The 14,878-nt window shown below is 43.3% G+C and overlaps 3 protein-coding genes across 13 annotated transcripts; 1 reads left to right on the top strand and 2 right to left on the bottom strand.

Moving 5' to 3' along the window:
* Positions 1-679: 679 nt before the first annotated feature.
* On the bottom strand, positions 680-2,505 carry LOC120683966. 7 transcript variants are annotated; one of them, XR_005679013.1, is made up of 5 exons: positions 2,034-2,505; positions 1,721-1,851; positions 1,536-1,644; positions 1,281-1,409; positions 680-1,169 (listed from the first exon to the last, which is right to left on the bottom strand). XR_005679013.1 is itself a non-coding variant. In XM_039966052.1 (5 exons), exons 1-5 carry the CDS (start codon positions 2,144-2,146, stop codon positions 1,134-1,136), a joined length of 378 nt encoding a protein of 125 aa, XP_039821986.1. In that variant the 5' UTR covers positions 2,147-2,505; the 3' UTR covers positions 680-1,133. The 7 variants fall into 7 exon arrangements, 1 of the variants encoding a protein (XP_039821986.1); XR_005679012.1 differs by having other exon boundaries at positions 2,067-2,505; XM_039966052.1 differs by having other exon boundaries at positions 1,349-1,409; positions 1,760-1,851; positions 2,067-2,505.
* A 3,234-nt stretch (positions 2,506-5,739) lies between these two features.
* On the top strand, positions 5,740-9,625 carry LOC120681606. Of its 5 annotated transcripts, none has more exons than XM_039963168.1 (9): positions 5,740-5,935; positions 6,952-7,203; positions 7,318-7,908; positions 8,108-8,164; positions 8,271-8,324; positions 8,399-8,452; positions 8,524-8,583; positions 8,656-8,736; positions 9,146-9,625. In XM_039963168.1, the coding sequence occupies exons 2-9, from the start codon at positions 6,981-6,983 to the stop codon at positions 9,196-9,198; spliced, it is 1,173 nt and encodes a 390-aa protein (XP_039819102.1). In that variant the 5' UTR covers positions 5,740-5,935; positions 6,952-6,980; the 3' UTR covers positions 9,199-9,625. The 5 variants fall into 5 exon arrangements, with proteins under 5 accessions (XP_039819102.1, XP_039819101.1, XP_039819099.1 ...); XM_039963167.1 differs by having other exon boundaries at positions 6,952-7,218; XM_039963165.1 differs by having other exon boundaries at positions 6,952-7,908.
* Positions 9,626-9,881: 256 nt separating this feature from the next.
* On the bottom strand, positions 9,882-14,427 carry LOC120681605. Its single transcript, XM_039963164.1, has 10 exons — positions 14,147-14,427; positions 13,397-13,518; positions 13,189-13,319; positions 12,909-12,973; positions 12,606-12,820; positions 12,175-12,417; positions 11,455-11,556; positions 11,293-11,343; positions 10,610-10,700; positions 9,882-10,483 (listed from the first exon to the last, which is right to left on the bottom strand). Exons 1-10 carry the CDS (start codon positions 14,331-14,333, stop codon positions 10,329-10,331), a joined length of 1,362 nt encoding a protein of 453 aa, XP_039819098.1. The 5' UTR covers positions 14,334-14,427; the 3' UTR covers positions 9,882-10,328.
* Positions 14,428-14,878: the final 451 nt, after the last annotated feature.

Here is a 14,878-nt window from a genome sequence, read left to right as displayed (position 1 = left end):
GGTTCCTGGCTTTGTTGTGACGTTTTGTACGTATAACATTTCAGCAAAATATTACTGGACTTTGGAGTGAACTGGCTTCCACAAGATGCCGCATTAGCAGGGTAAGAAATTCTTTTACTGCTCCGTGTAGTGGATTTATGTTGCTGCGTGTTGAGTGATTTTGTTGATCTTATATAGTAATTTTGAAAAACATACTTTGGAATTTGTGGCATGGTTTAGCTATGATTTTTTTTACCTCAGTTTCCTATGAGAAGCGCTTTTCCAGTGTTGCTTTCCTATCTTGGTTGCATACCACTAGGTTTTCATATCTTGGATGCAGTGACTAGAGGAACTTGAGGAGGTCGGTAAGATGTTGATATGATGTAAAACAAGGCCACTGAAGTACGACAAGGTTGTTTGAACAAATTACCAAAAAAAAAAAGCCAAAATCACCGGTGACTAGGAGGAGGTCGACAAGACGTTTCTACTTTGGTTTTAATGTTTGAACAATGGTTAGTACAATGCGGCCTCTTGATACTTTTGCGACATTTGAAAAAGATCTATATGCTCTGCATGGAGTGAGTGAAGCCGATTATGGTGGAGGTAGGGGCACCAATCCTTGTACTAGTAAGGTGCATGTGCTAACACCACGGATAAATTTCAGACGTACACCAAACAACACATGATCCATAGTCCAACCTAATAAATATATGTTTCACACAAAGAACAGAGTTATTATGTTGATTACACAAACACACTCATAGTGCCATTTGAAAATGATAACCCATCTGCCAGCAATGTTATAATTATTTACAAAGGTTGGAAGAACAAGAGCATAAACAGAATGAACACACAGGTACCCAACACCAATGTCGAAGTTTTCCCAAAATTTCGAAACCCTAACATCGGCAGCAGGTAGGCACCCATCAAGTAAAAGCAATAGCAACTTCTATTTCGGTGTAACATTGCTCGCCTAGACATTTCATCAAACAAGCAGCAGGTAGGCACCCAAAGCAACACACCACATGACTAAAAAAAGCTATTTGTAATCAATACGCAGCAACGACTCGACGACGATGATCAGGACGACATTATTCCAGAGAAATAGAAAGCTTACCTATCCTGCTGTTGAACCTCTTGCAAAAACACTGACTTCATAGCTGATGTTGCAGAAGCAACCTTGCTCCTAGCTGGTAAGAAAATGGGCAAAATCAAAATCGATAAATAGTAAATTAAGCTACTGATTCCTGGAATTTGACAACATCTTATTTAGTGAACAAATCAAGGATTCATGAACTGACCTGCATGGCTGCTCGAAATGGTATTTGGGATTGATAATGGCTGGCTAGTGGCTACCCTGGTTGCATACCATCATATCACCACCACCCAAACTGTGACAGGATGACAGCACGGCTACCAGGGACAAATGCCTAAAAATATATGCCAAAATTTAAGTCCCAAACATGGAAATGGTGAAACAGCAGAAACTGATTCACCATAGCAGTATAACACAATACAACCAAATAATATATTGCAAATGGAGAAGGAGGTATGACTTGTAGCATGCAAGTGCTTGACATCCTCTGCAAGCAATGAAAGCATGAGATTTTTTGCCACCATCCAAATATCCATCATTATAAACTGCAAGCTTGTTGGCACAATCGCCTATTCAAAATTAGTGATCAGAATCAATGAAAGTTGCAATTTCACTTAGAAAGACAATATCAACCACAATTTATACCGATTGATCCTCGAGCATTTCCTCAAACAGCTAACCTACATTCCATATGGCGTTTGCGTCCCCACGGCGACCTCCACTCCACGGGCATGCCAGCACTGCATCTCCTGGAGGCCTCCACCCATGCTCTCGGTCTACAACACAAGCACAGGAGCAAGAATCAGACACATGTCTGACCAACCAAAAGTTAAAGACTCATCAAATTCATCGCGGGCGGGATTGGAAAGCTATATAGGTTCCTAGCTTCGAATGATCTTTTCTCATAAACCATAAATCTGATTTCAAATCTGTTGAATTTCAGAAGTACAAAAAATACAATGGCAAGTGACATTCTTGAGCCCCTGATGACCTGTCAGATTGGCAGATTGCTGCTTGTTGCTGAGCCCCTGACATGCAAATATTAAATATATGTAAAAGTTCATATTGCATTTTCCACAAACACAGGGGATGCTCATGCAACGTTTCTTTAACTTGGAAATGAACACTTGTATCCTCCAAACATAAAAGGGTCTACTGTAATTTTTTCTTTAACTTGGAAATGAACTCCTCTAAAGAAAAAATGATATACTATAACTTAGAAAACTGGATATCAGATGATAAAATGAAAAAGGCAAGATTTCAATTCTTGTTCCATAGGTTCAGTTAGACATTTGAATGAATATCTGACATGCAAATTGTTGAATCGATGCTAGATTCTAAAGCTAACTCCTTGTACTCCACATCGATTTCCTCCAAAGTTTTGATGTGTTCGCTAACAAAACTGAACAGGGAAGACCATAAGAAAACATGATGATAGCCCAGTCCTCTCTAGGCCTCCACTTGTTTCAGTCGTTTCTGTTTGCAATATGTACTACTGCTACACAACCGCCGCCGCCTAAATAAATTACTCAAATTTAATTTAACCATGTACTCCCTCCCTCCCTCCCTCTGAAATGAACTTTTTAAGTAGGATCATTCATTGCAATATGTACTACTGCTACACAACCGCCGCCGCCGCCGAAGCAGCAGAAAATGACAACAATTAGTTGCAAAACTGGTTACTTGTAATGGTACAAGCCATCCTAGTTTTGCAGCAAATTGAGCAAAACACTGAAGGTAACAGCAATTCAGGGATTCTAAAAAGCAATAGAATCATTGCGAGAAATATTGAAATAACAGAAGGTAACTGAAAGTATTTTCATGCAGGGGAAGCACTGATATTGCAGCAAGGTTGAAGGTAACTGCATGAAGTTAGGCAGGTGTAAGAAAAGAAAAGTGAAGAGCCCCTAGAGATCTAGGTAAGAAATGCAAGACAATTACTTCAAAAATAAGAAATGCAAGACAGAATTGCAGAGTGGTAGATATCACCAGGATATGCAAAAGGGCACAAAGGAATCAATATTCAGTAGGTAAGAGCTCAAAGGAGTACAAACAAAAAGTTTGAAGCAATCAAATATTCGAACAGATTAGCTGCAATGGCAGCAAAAGCCACCTTCAGAGCATATCCACAATGGCAGCATAAAAGAGATGAGGTGAAATCACCTGCCTTTTCCCAAAATTAGATTCGCAACCCAACCTTTCCTGCAAAACTCACCAAAAAAATCTATCAAACACCATAGCACCCTGAATCGAGAGGCAAGATTAGAGATCAAGAGAAATAGCATCAAAGCATACCAGATCGAGAGGTAGGGATATGGATTAGGGAAAATGACATCAAAGCATAATATCAGAACGAGAGGTAGGGGTGGAGCACGAGGTGCGTGGGTTGGCGCCTCGGCGGAGGAGGGCGAGGGCGGCGCGAGCGTGACGGGGAGGGTGAGGGCGGCACGAGCGGGACGGGGAGGGCGAGGGCGGCGCGAGCGGAACGGGGACCGAGCGCTGTCGGCCTAGGCGTTTGTTCTGCCGCCGGCGGACCGCCCGTGCAGCGCCCGGCGGCCTCCACCTCGTCCTCCCCCTGTCAGCGGCGGCGCCCGAGACGGGCCGCCCCGAGATCCGGCCGCGGCTCGCTGGCCCCAGGCCTGGCGCCCCAAGATCCGCCGGTGGACCGCCCGTGCAGAGGCCGTCGCCAGAGGGGAGGGAGGGAGAGAGGATGGGAGGGAGGCACGCGGCCGGCGGTGGCCGGAAACGTAGCCTCGGCGCCTTCCTCACGTACGCCAGAGCGCGCAGTGGCGGCTGGCGCGGGCGAGGGCGGCCGCGATAGGCGGCGCGAGCAAGTGACGCGGGCGAGCGAGGAGGAGGGAGGTGGAGATCTGGGCGCCGGCCCTAGCGCCGGCCACGCGGGATGCCGATGCTCTCGGCGAAAAAATGAGAAGAGAGGAGAGGGGAAAAAAGGAAAAAGAGAGGGGTTCGAACCGCGAGCGCTGCGGCGTCGCGCGCAGGAGGGAGGCGGGGGAGCGGGGGGTCGCGTTGAAGCCCGCGGATCCTTAAAAGATTGATCGTTGGATGGCGTTGAAGCCTTCCAGGCTTCGATCTGGACCATCGATTTTTACAGAGGCAGTTTTCTAGGGACGAATTTGTGGGTGCACAAGGACCCAGCTCCTCAGCGGGGGCAGATTTGCTGGGTGGCCTTAGGAAAGAAAACTTCGTGCCTTATGGGGTAGATGTCATCCGATAATAATAGTGTACCCTCCATAAATGCAATATGCATGTAATTTTGATTGACAACACAAATCGAGTTGAGGGAATTTCACCTGGCACCAAACTATAAGTTTCTTGATGTAACATCTTTAATTAAATTTTATGTATTACTTTAAAATTATTTTGCCTCCGTAGCAACGCACGGGCATAAACCTAGTCAAAGGTAGAATTATTTAGAATCATCTTGCATCCTGCACATGTAATGCTATTTCTATAAGGCGCTTGTCGCGCCATCCTGGATGACGCGACAAACCTCTTCTCTCGCGGCCACGATGGCTAAAATGCAACCCAGAATGGGCTGCGAGAGAGGCTGGCGCGGCAGAGCAGCCTTATCGCGCCAACCAACCTGGCGCGACAACTAGGAACTGTCACGCCGCTGCATATGGCGCGACAGCCTCGCCCACGTCACCGCCCCGCTGGTGCAGCGCCGGGGTGGTCCACCAGTGTGGCAGTCCTGTCGCGCCAAGCGGGATGGCGCGACAGAGACTACTTGTTGCACCACTACACCTGGCGCGACCAAACGGGCTATACTGTGCAAATAAAATCCGTAGCAGGTTAAAATTAAAATATTATTAAAAAAGGTTAAAAATAAAAAAAATTCATCTCTGGCGTTTGCCTGAAAGCAAATGGCGATTATAATCCGTTTACCAACCGAAATAAATGAGAATCCCACCTAAACATGGGGCTCAGCAAGTTTGACACTTTTAAGATTGATTTCGTAAATTGATACTCTCTTTATAAACATCTTAATTTCCTTAGCATTTTCGTTGTTTTATTGCTTTTTTTTATTATACTTCCTTCTTTCATTAAATGCTTAAGGAAATGACTAATTTACCTCTAGGATATATTGCCTTACATGGACAGCTTGATTACAAAAATGAATCGTAGATTAAATCAGTGCCATCGTCACCCGCAGTTCCGCGCGCCGCTGATCGCCAGACCGTAGTCACGGCAGTTCGGCAGCTCGTCGTCTGCACCGTCAACACTCAATCCTGCCCTGCAAGTGCAACCCGTTGTCTGCATCATTGATCCCATTCAGCAGCCCGTCGTCTGCAACGCTACCACCCACCGCCACCGCCGCCCGGCAGCAACGTAGTTGTGAACTCATCATTCCATCCAATTCTACTGAACATCATCAAATGTCTTGCTCTCCTCCATGCTCTCTCCAAATTCAACTTGCCAATGAATTCCAACTTAGCTTGCACATAAACTCCACGAGAGGATGAGCTGTACCCGACGAGAGGACCACTAACGGCCTCACGGGCAGCGCGCTGGAGAGGCAAATTAGTCACTTCATTAGTTTTTTTAATTAAAAAATAAAGTAAAAATTAATAAAATAATAAAAATATTAAGGAAGTTAAAATATTCATAAGAATGTCAATTCTACAAAATCCCAATCTTAAGAATATCAAACTTGCGAAGCCACGGGAACGGAGAGTCTCAGCCGCTCACGGCCTCAGGTTCATCTCCTCCCTCTGTTTCTTCCCTTCTCTCGGACTCTCTCCTCCCGTGCTCTTCCTTCCCTGGCGCCGACGACCGATCGGCGGCGCCATTTGTCCTGTCTTCGCCCAGCCCTTCGCCGGCGACGAGCGCATCCTCCAGGTATGCGCGCCCCTCCTCTTTCCTTCTGCTGTGCGAGACGGAGCACCCCAAACCCTAACAAAGCTATTTGTATTCGGATCTGAATCCAGTTACAATAAATTACCTACTAGCATCGTTTCATATGCAAGAATAATCGGATGTACATGTGTAAACCCATGTTCTATGCTGGGTCCGCCCCTGGTCCATATTGGTTCTGATTAACCTCCGATTATTAACCTTTCACGCTGCGACATGATGCTGTATAACATTCAGAACCAGAAAATATGCATATATCTTTGTTTTTAATCCTCGTGATAAATCCTTCCGGTACTGTGGCGGCCCCGCTTGGTCGAGGCCCCTTCCGACGCGCGTCCACGGACGGCGAAGTAAACCGTACTGTGGGTCGTCCGTTTGATTCCAGGTCTAGGTTTGATGATTCCCATGCTCTGTTGCGTTCCCCCCCCCCCCCCCCCCCCCCCCAAGGATCATTCTATTTGGTGAAATAAGTTTGGGTTGATTTGTGACTAGTTACGACTTGTTGATACCTACGGTTATGCAGTTCTTTTGTTTTGATTTCTGTTCAAGGTCAGATCAGTTCATTTTTTTAAAGCAGATCAGTTTAATTGGGTAGCTCAGAAAATTTGAGATGTCAGCAAAACAGGAAAATATTATTAGTGTCCAGCAGCAAATTGCCACTGATTTATAGAGTCTTTTGGCAACAACATTCTTTTTTAGTGGTCTGTAGCGAAATCCATGTTTGAAGGGTGTCCACCAGCCAATTTTGCCTTTTACGTTGTTGGTTGCAGACTGCGCCATGTAGCATCTGATAATTGCTCTACAAGAACTGCCTTCATTGGATTTCATTATTGGAATACAGACTGATGAACCATGTGTATTCTAGTAATTTATCATCATGTTTTGTCACCCTTCTCATTTTTATGGCATTTCCTGCGCAGAACCACTTTTCATGTTTAGAGGAGAAAAAGTAGGAAAACAAATGCCGATTGACACCAATAAGTTATTCTTACCCTTTTCAGATTCATCTGCTTGAACAAAACAAGTAAAGATGGCATCAGAAGGGGATAAAGATGCACCTAGTGAAGCTCTGTCCATGGAGCAGTCATCAACTACTGGTGCAAAGCGCAAGCGGGGTCGCCCAAGGAAGTACGAGTACCCAGTATATGATGTACCACAAAAGGCACAACCCATTCAGGGTGCCCCACCTCTTCGCTGCACACAAGATGGCTTGAGTATTCGACAGGATGGGCTGCAGGCCAGCCATACATCAGGTGGCAGTGCTCATGGTAATCGGTCTGGTCGACCTAGGAATTCTGCTAACACGGTGAATAATTCTGACAACCAATCATCCTATCATAACAATGCTCCTCTGCAACGTAATTCAGGAAAGGATGACGTTCTTGGCAAGCATTTTGTTGGCAAGCTGACAAAGAAAATTCCTGGATTTGCCCTCATTACGGTAAAAGTGAAGGACAATCAGGTGCTCAAAGGTTGGGTTCCAGATGAAAATAATCTCCGTCCAATAACTCATAAGGATGACCTTGCCCCAGAGCTCCCCATGCTTCGACCAAGCCAAGTTCGAAAGCGAGCTTCAACAATCCTCATGCAAGCAGCTCCTCCTGTGCCAATCCACTTGGAGGACGTTACACTTGCAAAGCCTCTGCAGATGAGGAGGCCTGCTGAGAAAACTATTGCTAAGCACACTGTCCCTCTTGCTCCAAGGCCTTACATGGGTTCTGCTGTTCTAGCAGCAGTGCCTGTATCAATTTCACCCAGTAATCCTGAAATGAGAACTTTGGCCAAGCAGGATACTGAACCTGTGATCCCTCAATCAGTTGCTGCCGTGCCAATTAAATCCGCTCGTCCTGTATTGGTACCATGCAAACAAGTGGATAATCAAAATGAACTTGCTGGAAAGAAGTCTGTCAATGAGTTTCAGAAAGATTTGGAGTCTTCAAATGAAACGGAGTCATCAGGTATGCTTTGCTGGATCCGATGTCCTGCTGAGTTTCAGATCATTGACTAAAAATCTCAAAACTGTTTTGTCCCACAGACAAGTTTAGAAACTTTCGAACCCTGTTTATACATGATTGCTAGGAAACTGCATTTCCCATCTGATTTCTCAATCTCATAAACCTTTGCCACATTAATGTTTGTAAAATTTTCCTTTTGTAGTGATAGGTGAAAAAACAAACACTGCTCTTGTGGATGTAGTAGTCAAGGATTCTCCAGGTTAAATATAGTTTTTATTACACTTATCAAATTGAAATGAACATTACTTTGGTTTCAAAGAGATTTAAAGTAATGTAGCCTGATTCTTTCCCTTTGGTTGCTATAGAGGGAAGGCAACTGCTTAATGTTCAAGTAATGGATGTGGTTAAGGAAACTTCTGGTAAGGTCTATAATTATATGCTTGAAATATAGCTGGCATAGTGCATGCAGTTTATGCGCTCTTTCTCCTGGCAGGCCAAACTCAGAATGTTGATGCAACAATTACTGATGAGATCAAGATAACATCAGGTACAATATAATTTATACTCCTGATTCACATTTGCTATTGAAAGTGACCATTAAGTGGAGTATTTCTTCAGGCGTCGGAGATCAACCAAATTCTGCAAATAGTGAGCAGCAGAGTTCTAAGGAGCCATCAGGTGATGTATGATCCCAATATTTCCCACATTTTAAACTGGCCATGATCTTATACTCTGGGTGTGAATATTTAGATATTACGGAACAATCTGAGCGGATGAAGACAGAGACCAGTGTCCTGAAAGGAGTTGATGGCTTAAAGTCAGGCGCCTCAGGTAAAAACTAATCCTTCACCTGTACTTTGACTGTTTCTAGTGGCATCTTCAACGGCATCTGAATCCAGGTTGATAGGACTGTAATCATTTGATTATACTCTTTTATCTGTGCGAAATAAAAATTCTTATGCATGTAGCAAACTAATATTTATTGAAAAAATATATCCAAGATGTCTAGTTATTACCCTACACTTTCTTGTATAGTGCTAAGCACATGCTAGATTTGTTGTCTGCCATGTGTAACTAGGCCATAACTTATTCTAACCAATTTTTAGGAGCTGTGCCTACGGCTGAAGCTTAAGTACAGGCAGTACACCATATCCATATAATATTTTCTCTTGTTAAAAGTCTTCTTTTTTTTACTGCAAGAGCTAATAAACTACTGTGGTGTTTAAATTTGTAATTCCAGATGGTGTTCACCCTGCGCATGATGAACATGAAATGAAGGTTGACAGCAAATGAAAGCAGAGATCAAGTTTCAAGAAATGCAACACAGTTCCTGTTGTTTGGTGGAAGCTTGCAGTCTGGACTCTGGAATGTTTCTACAAATCTTATCATAATTTCAGTTGCATGGGGAGCTGGAGTTTTAGCAGTTTTAGCGAATGGCTCAATGCTTTAGGTCTAGACTCCTATCGTTACAATTTAGTTTTGTTGCTCTCAGTTATTGGTGAGAGATTCAGTAGAGATGCCTCAAGTACTCGTGCAGTAGAATTATAAATAGAAAAAAAACATACTTAATAACTTAACATATTTAGGAAAGCCACATCTGAATCTTCAGTTTTTATTGTACAAATGGCTTATGACATTTAAGCCTTGACATTTATTCTCGAGGCATCAAGAACAGTGATTCTAAAGATAAATTGGCAAGTGCTACTCGTTTCTGCTATTACCTAATTTCCTCAAAATACTTGCAACAAATTGTGTCCCTTCATATTGAGCATGACTAAGTTTATTTGCAGAATTCCTTTAACTGTGTCGTTTTCTTGCTATTGTTACTAGGCAGTCAAGCAGATCAAACCTCGTACAAGATCTGAACTTTTAGCTATATCATGGTCCCAGGAAAGCTTTACAACAAAAGATTGTTCAGGCTTAGCACGCCCACTCGAAAGATTTACAAAGCCCTTCCAACAAATAACGAGTTATGCTGACAGCAATAAATGTTGATCAGAAGCAGCTACACTTAGCAAGATGAATGTACATTAGCCTTGTGAAATAAGGCCTTCACTATCTTAATCATTCACAATGTCACATTGTACATCTCTTGGAAGAAGAAAAGGTATTGCTAAGACAAAACAAAGAATTGCTGCAATCTTCTCTCTATTTCACATTACGCCACCCCCCCCCCCCCCCCCCACAATGGGAGTATGGAACCCACCTAAAAAGAATGCTTCAGAAACCCACACCAACTATGAAGAATGACAAAAGTTGCAAAGCCCTTCCAACTAAAATACGGACACAGACCAGCAACTGACAAGTGAATCAGGAAACTAGGCAAAATCGTGAGTCCTTTGAGACAAGAGACATACCCCCAACCAAAAGGGGTAAACCAGGATTCTTCTAACAAAAGGAGATGTCACATTGGCATGACAAGTTTACATGTATTTGCTTGGGATCATGCTGCTTGCAGGAGGAACCATGATGGGATGAATTGCCTGGAACGGCTGCACAAGTGGCGCAGGGCTTGGTACCACCAATGGCAGATTCCCAGTTGCCAGGACTTGAGGGGCCAAATATACAGGGGCGTTTCCTGGAGAAAAAGATTTTGCATGTACTTCCATTGTCAGTTGAAATATATATCTTCCATTCAAGAAAAAGAAACTGAAGCTAAACAATCATTTCTACAGTAGCCTCAACCATGACTTTGGTCTGTTACCTTGGAACTTCTGCATGCTAGCTTGGTATGAATTCAACATCACAGGGCGAGGCCATCCTTGAGAACCAATGTGTGTTCCATGTATTGCATCCTTCAATGAGAACCAAGACTCAATAAAAGATTAAATAGGTTAACTGATCAAAAGTAACAGAAAAGAACAAAAAAAATCATTCCAGTTAACTAACAAACTGGAATGGGGACTGTTGCACAAAGATCAAGTAAGGTTTTATTAGACAAAATTAAGTTATCAAGTAAGAACATGAACAAAAGTACAAAACATTCATCAATCTGTGTCAACACTTTACCCAAGGTCTAGGTTGATCAAGTAAGAACACTCACAAAAAAATTTCTATGTTGGTATGTAAAACAACAACCTGTGCAACATCAGGACTGGCAGCAAAGATCCATCAAATGAGAAGAACAATCACAGTTGCTGGAGTGTAAAGCTAAAATACTTTATCAAGGTCTAGGTTTTAGTAGACAGAAAATTGAATTCTCAAGTCAGGTTTGGATAATTTCTGCCTATTCTGCTGATAAAGCAACACAGAAGGCATATCTGTCTCTATGGAATGAGACTATTGCACAAGTCATATAAATATAGCAAAGCAATTCTGTGCATCGTCTTCCTAGTCTTGATATATCCACTAAAGTCTTAACACAATCAATAGTTGTGAATCACTCACCTGAGAAATTGGATGAACATAAACAACAGGACTGAACTTCCAGGTCATCACCTATCATGTCATCACATAAATTTAATATATAATTTCGGATACATGAGCACAATTTTATCCAAAAGAATAAAAAGTAGATGAGCAATCTCATTAAATCGCATGCAAACTTACATGCTGAGGACTAGGGCTATTGTAGGATGCTCCCACTTGCACGGGATGGTATGGTGTGCCAATTCTAGCTGGATCTAGCCTGGATGCATTATGCCCCACAACCTATGATGCAAAAATTTAAGCAGTATTAGAATTTAGAAGCGATAATGTTAGAATCAAACATTCATGATAGAGGTAGGAAGCAAGCAAGATCAAACTTAGGTGTATTTGCACATATACTTGCACAAAGTACAATTGCAGAACATAAAAGATAAGTTGTTAAAATAAGCCTTCAAACATCAAAATTACATTTACATGTGAGCTAGTTTTTTTTATTAAAAAAGACAGTTTAGAGGAAAAAGATGTGTCACGTTCCTTGCATCGGAATGAAATTAAAGCTAATAAGCTGAAAGTTGGTGTGGACAATCTGCTACAGGTTCAAATTATTCATTTGACCCAGCAGAAAAATCAGATTAGATAGGTAATAAATAGCAATGGCTTGCATAGCTCAACCGCAAAGCATGTGCATAGAAGCAAGTTCAAGAGCTCAAATATAGAACAAATAATAATGGAGTAACCCATGTGTAGCAAATTATCAACTTGGCCTCAGGGAGGCATGATACAAGTTCCTATGTGATATTTCCCACTTTATCATTCAAGAGAATATGATAGTATATCCAATGACAGGCAAAACTATTGAAACAATCATAAAGCACATAAGAAATAAATTGAAGTACTTACTGACTGAACATATTGAGGTGAAATGGCATAATTTGCAGCAGAAAGGTTACTGCAATGAATCTTGTTGGATAGAGATGAAACGCCTGGTGCAGATTTTGACTCATATACAGGTATGCCCGTTGGTACTTCAGGGGCAGAGCGTGAGACGTAGTTTGAGTTAACAGGGGGCGCAGCTGCATGTGCTTTTCTAGAACATGCAAAAGATGGAGAAAAGACCTTTGCACAAGGATTGAGTTTAAATTCCTGAAATAATGGACTATTGCCTTATTAACATGGAAAAGAAACAGTCATAGAACGATTGGCATTTCAATAAATCTGTACAGCTAGAGAAGGGTCAAAACAAAACATAAAATCAGCAAGCAACACTTGTAGGTCACAAGTCAGATCACTAGAGAACTGTCAGTCTCACAATTCAAATTAAAGGAGCTCACCTTAGCATTGGTTTTGCTTGATGTGAAAATCTTGTTAGCCACATTATTGTCTGGTGGAGAGGCTTTAACATCTGTCATCACCATGGGCGCGGGTATAACTGAGCTTGTAACATCAACTTTAGGCCCCATAGTTGCAGACCTGGAAACCCCATTCGTGGACAAATATGGCCCCACATGTCCGGGAGAAGGGCTAATACTTGTACCATTACCACTAACTGAGAAATTGGGCAGGTTTAACGCAAAGAAGAAAAAGGGTAAAAAAAATACAATCTTGGTACTAGAAGAAACAAAAGGGGTTCATACGTTGACCATTTTTATTGACGGTGGCATTTTTCTCCTTACCCTCCATGGTACATTTCTCAACTTGCCTGTGACAGAAATAGTATTAGTTGAGTTACAACGATTAGAAGAATGAAGAATTTAATCAAGTTAAATAGATTGCTTGATATCTAATCTACATTTTGAATCAGCATGAGGGGAAACATTCACTTTGTCATTTACATTGGGGCCAAGTATCATGCATACATACAATCCAAAAGGGATAAATATGAAACAGTATGCGTAGCTTGAATTGAGAACATACTCAAGTGTAGATATATTTCCAGTTTTAGACATTTTCATGTCGTTTGCATCTGAAGTCTGAGGCTTCAGGGATCCACTGGCAACCACCAGATTGCAATCAGGAGTTCTACCAAAAATGGGTAGTGTGAGACCCTGGCGAAAAAGGAAAGGATGTCATGAACGCCAGTGATTAGAGAATGCTTTGTGACGTACCACTGTATTAAGCCTACCTTTGCAATCACTTGAACAAGATCATCTGGGTGAACAACAAGAGTATCCACAAATGCTCCCAGCGACAGATTGGCGTCTCCCTTCCCATTTGCTATCTTCTTTGCTTTCTTTAGCACAACACCTGCTCAGTATAAAACCATCAATGCAGTGTTTTTTTTGGCAACAGATAATTAAGCTTTCATTTTAAACATTTGGCATTTCAACTCACAACACGGACGGTATAGACAAACCAGGACCGGAAATTTGCCGCATACTCTACTTGCACCCTAGAAACTAGGACCGTCTCATAAATGTCGTATAAGTTTTCCATGTAATCTATTCCTTGAATCCAATCATGCTGTGGTGCCACGACAATGCAAAACCAGCGCTTCAACCAAGACCACAGAACGACGAGATCTTGGCCGCTAACAAAAGAAAGCATGCATAGCTGCATCACAGGAGGAACCAAACCCGGCGATCTCTGCCACTCGCCTCCAAATCCATCCCGACGGAACAAAAACTAACATCCGGCGAGCTCCCAGCGACCACAATGACCCGCCCGCCAAGCAGATCAAATGGATGCAGAGGAAAACGGGGCCAGCAACTAGCATGGCAGCATCCACTGTTCCACACCACCCACTGTTGGATCACGTCCCGAACGCCAATCCCGTGATCCATCAAACCCAACGCGGCCACGCTCAAGGAGACCCGCGAACGGGCAGGTTTCGACGAGAAGGGGAGGGAGAGGCCAGAGGTCACGGTCCGCTCACCGTATCCGTCGTCGACGCAGGCGGTGTGGAGGACGCCGGCGTAGGCGGATCCGTCGCGGACCTGCACCTCCACGGGGAGCCCCACCATGCATACCATGGCCAGCAGCAGCGCCTCGGCGAGGGACGGCGCCGCCGCCTTGGGCGGCGAGGGCGGCGGCGGCGGCTTCGCCTTCCTGGGGCGGGCCATGGGGGAGGGGGAGGGAAGGGGAGGCGACGAGCCGACCCGAAAAAGGCAAGGGGAAAGGGCCAAGGGGGGCGTGACCGTGTGACTCGGTTCGGAGGTGGCACCGCACCGCAAGTGGTGGCGCCTTTTGTTTTCCTTTCCGGTTGATCTGTTGCTCCGCGCGAATCTTAAAGCCTGACTGACGGCGTGATTATGCAAGTAATAACATTGGTAGTATACACAACATAAGAACTCTGCTTGGCTTTGCAAATCAAAATTCGCCCTGTGCTATCCTTGGCAAATTTCGCATGTAAAAAATTAGTCATCAATTTTGGTATATAAAATCAAATGTTGGCTTAAACAGATCACTCTAACCGACTTGTGCTAACCGTACGCGTACAAGCAACTTGTTTAAGGATCTCTCATCTGCGAGTTACGCAACGTTCAGAAAGACTCGTTTGAAGTTCAAATATATACAAATTCTGACCTGAAAACGGTATCACATCTCGTTTCTAGTTCAGTCGTATACTACGTTTGCACGGTCACGGCCATGACGGTAGCAAATGCTT

The sequence above is a fragment of the Panicum virgatum genome, chromosome 7N, assembly GCF_016808335.1.
Source record: "Panicum virgatum strain AP13 chromosome 7N, P.virgatum_v5, whole genome shotgun sequence".
Classification (NCBI taxonomy): domain Eukaryota; kingdom Viridiplantae; phylum Streptophyta; class Magnoliopsida; order Poales; family Poaceae; genus Panicum; species Panicum virgatum.
Note: the sequence above shows the minus strand (reverse complement) of the source record. Positions and strands in the feature narration are given on the sequence as shown.

What these genes read in the sequence shown, in the direction of transcription:
- LOC120683966 (XM_039966052.1), bottom strand. Translation starts at nt 2,146, where the DNA reads ATGCAATATGAACTTTTACATATATTTAATATTTGCATGTCAGGGGCT. An exon ending in ACGCAAACGCCATATGGAAT is followed by an intron (nt 1,645 to 1,759) that starts GTAGGTTAGCTG and finishes AATTTTGAATAG; the next exon opens with GCGATTGTGCCAACAAGCTT. An exon ending in TGGGTGGTGGTGATATGATG is followed by an intron (nt 1,170 to 1,348) that starts GTATGCAACCAG and finishes TTTTCTTACCAG; the next exon opens with CTAGGAGCAAGGTTGCTTCT.
- LOC120681605 (XM_039963164.1), bottom strand. Translation starts at nt 14,333, where the DNA reads ATGGCCCGCCCCAGGAAGGCGAAGCCGCCGCCGCCGCCCTCGCCGCCC. An exon ending in CTGCGTCGACGACGGATACG is followed by an intron (nt 13,519 to 14,146) that starts GTGAGCGGACCG and finishes TATACTGAGCAG; the next exon opens with GTGTTGTGCTAAAGAAAGCA. An exon ending in TTGTTCAAGTGATTGCAAAG is followed by an intron (nt 13,320 to 13,396) that starts GTAGGCTTAATA and finishes CTTTTTCGCCAG; the next exon opens with GGTCTCACACTACCCATTTT.
- LOC120681606 (XM_039963165.1), top strand. Translation starts at nt 6,981, where the DNA reads ATGGCATCAGAAGGGGATAAAGATGCACCTAGTGAAGCTCTGTCCATG. An exon ending in TGTGGTTAAGGAAACTTCTG is followed by an intron (nt 8,325 to 8,398) that starts GTAAGGTCTATA and finishes TTCTCCTGGCAG; the next exon opens with GCCAAACTCAGAATGTTGAT. An exon ending in GAGTTCTAAGGAGCCATCAG is followed by an intron (nt 8,584 to 8,655) that starts GTGATGTATGAT and finishes GTGAATATTTAG; the next exon opens with ATATTACGGAACAATCTGAG.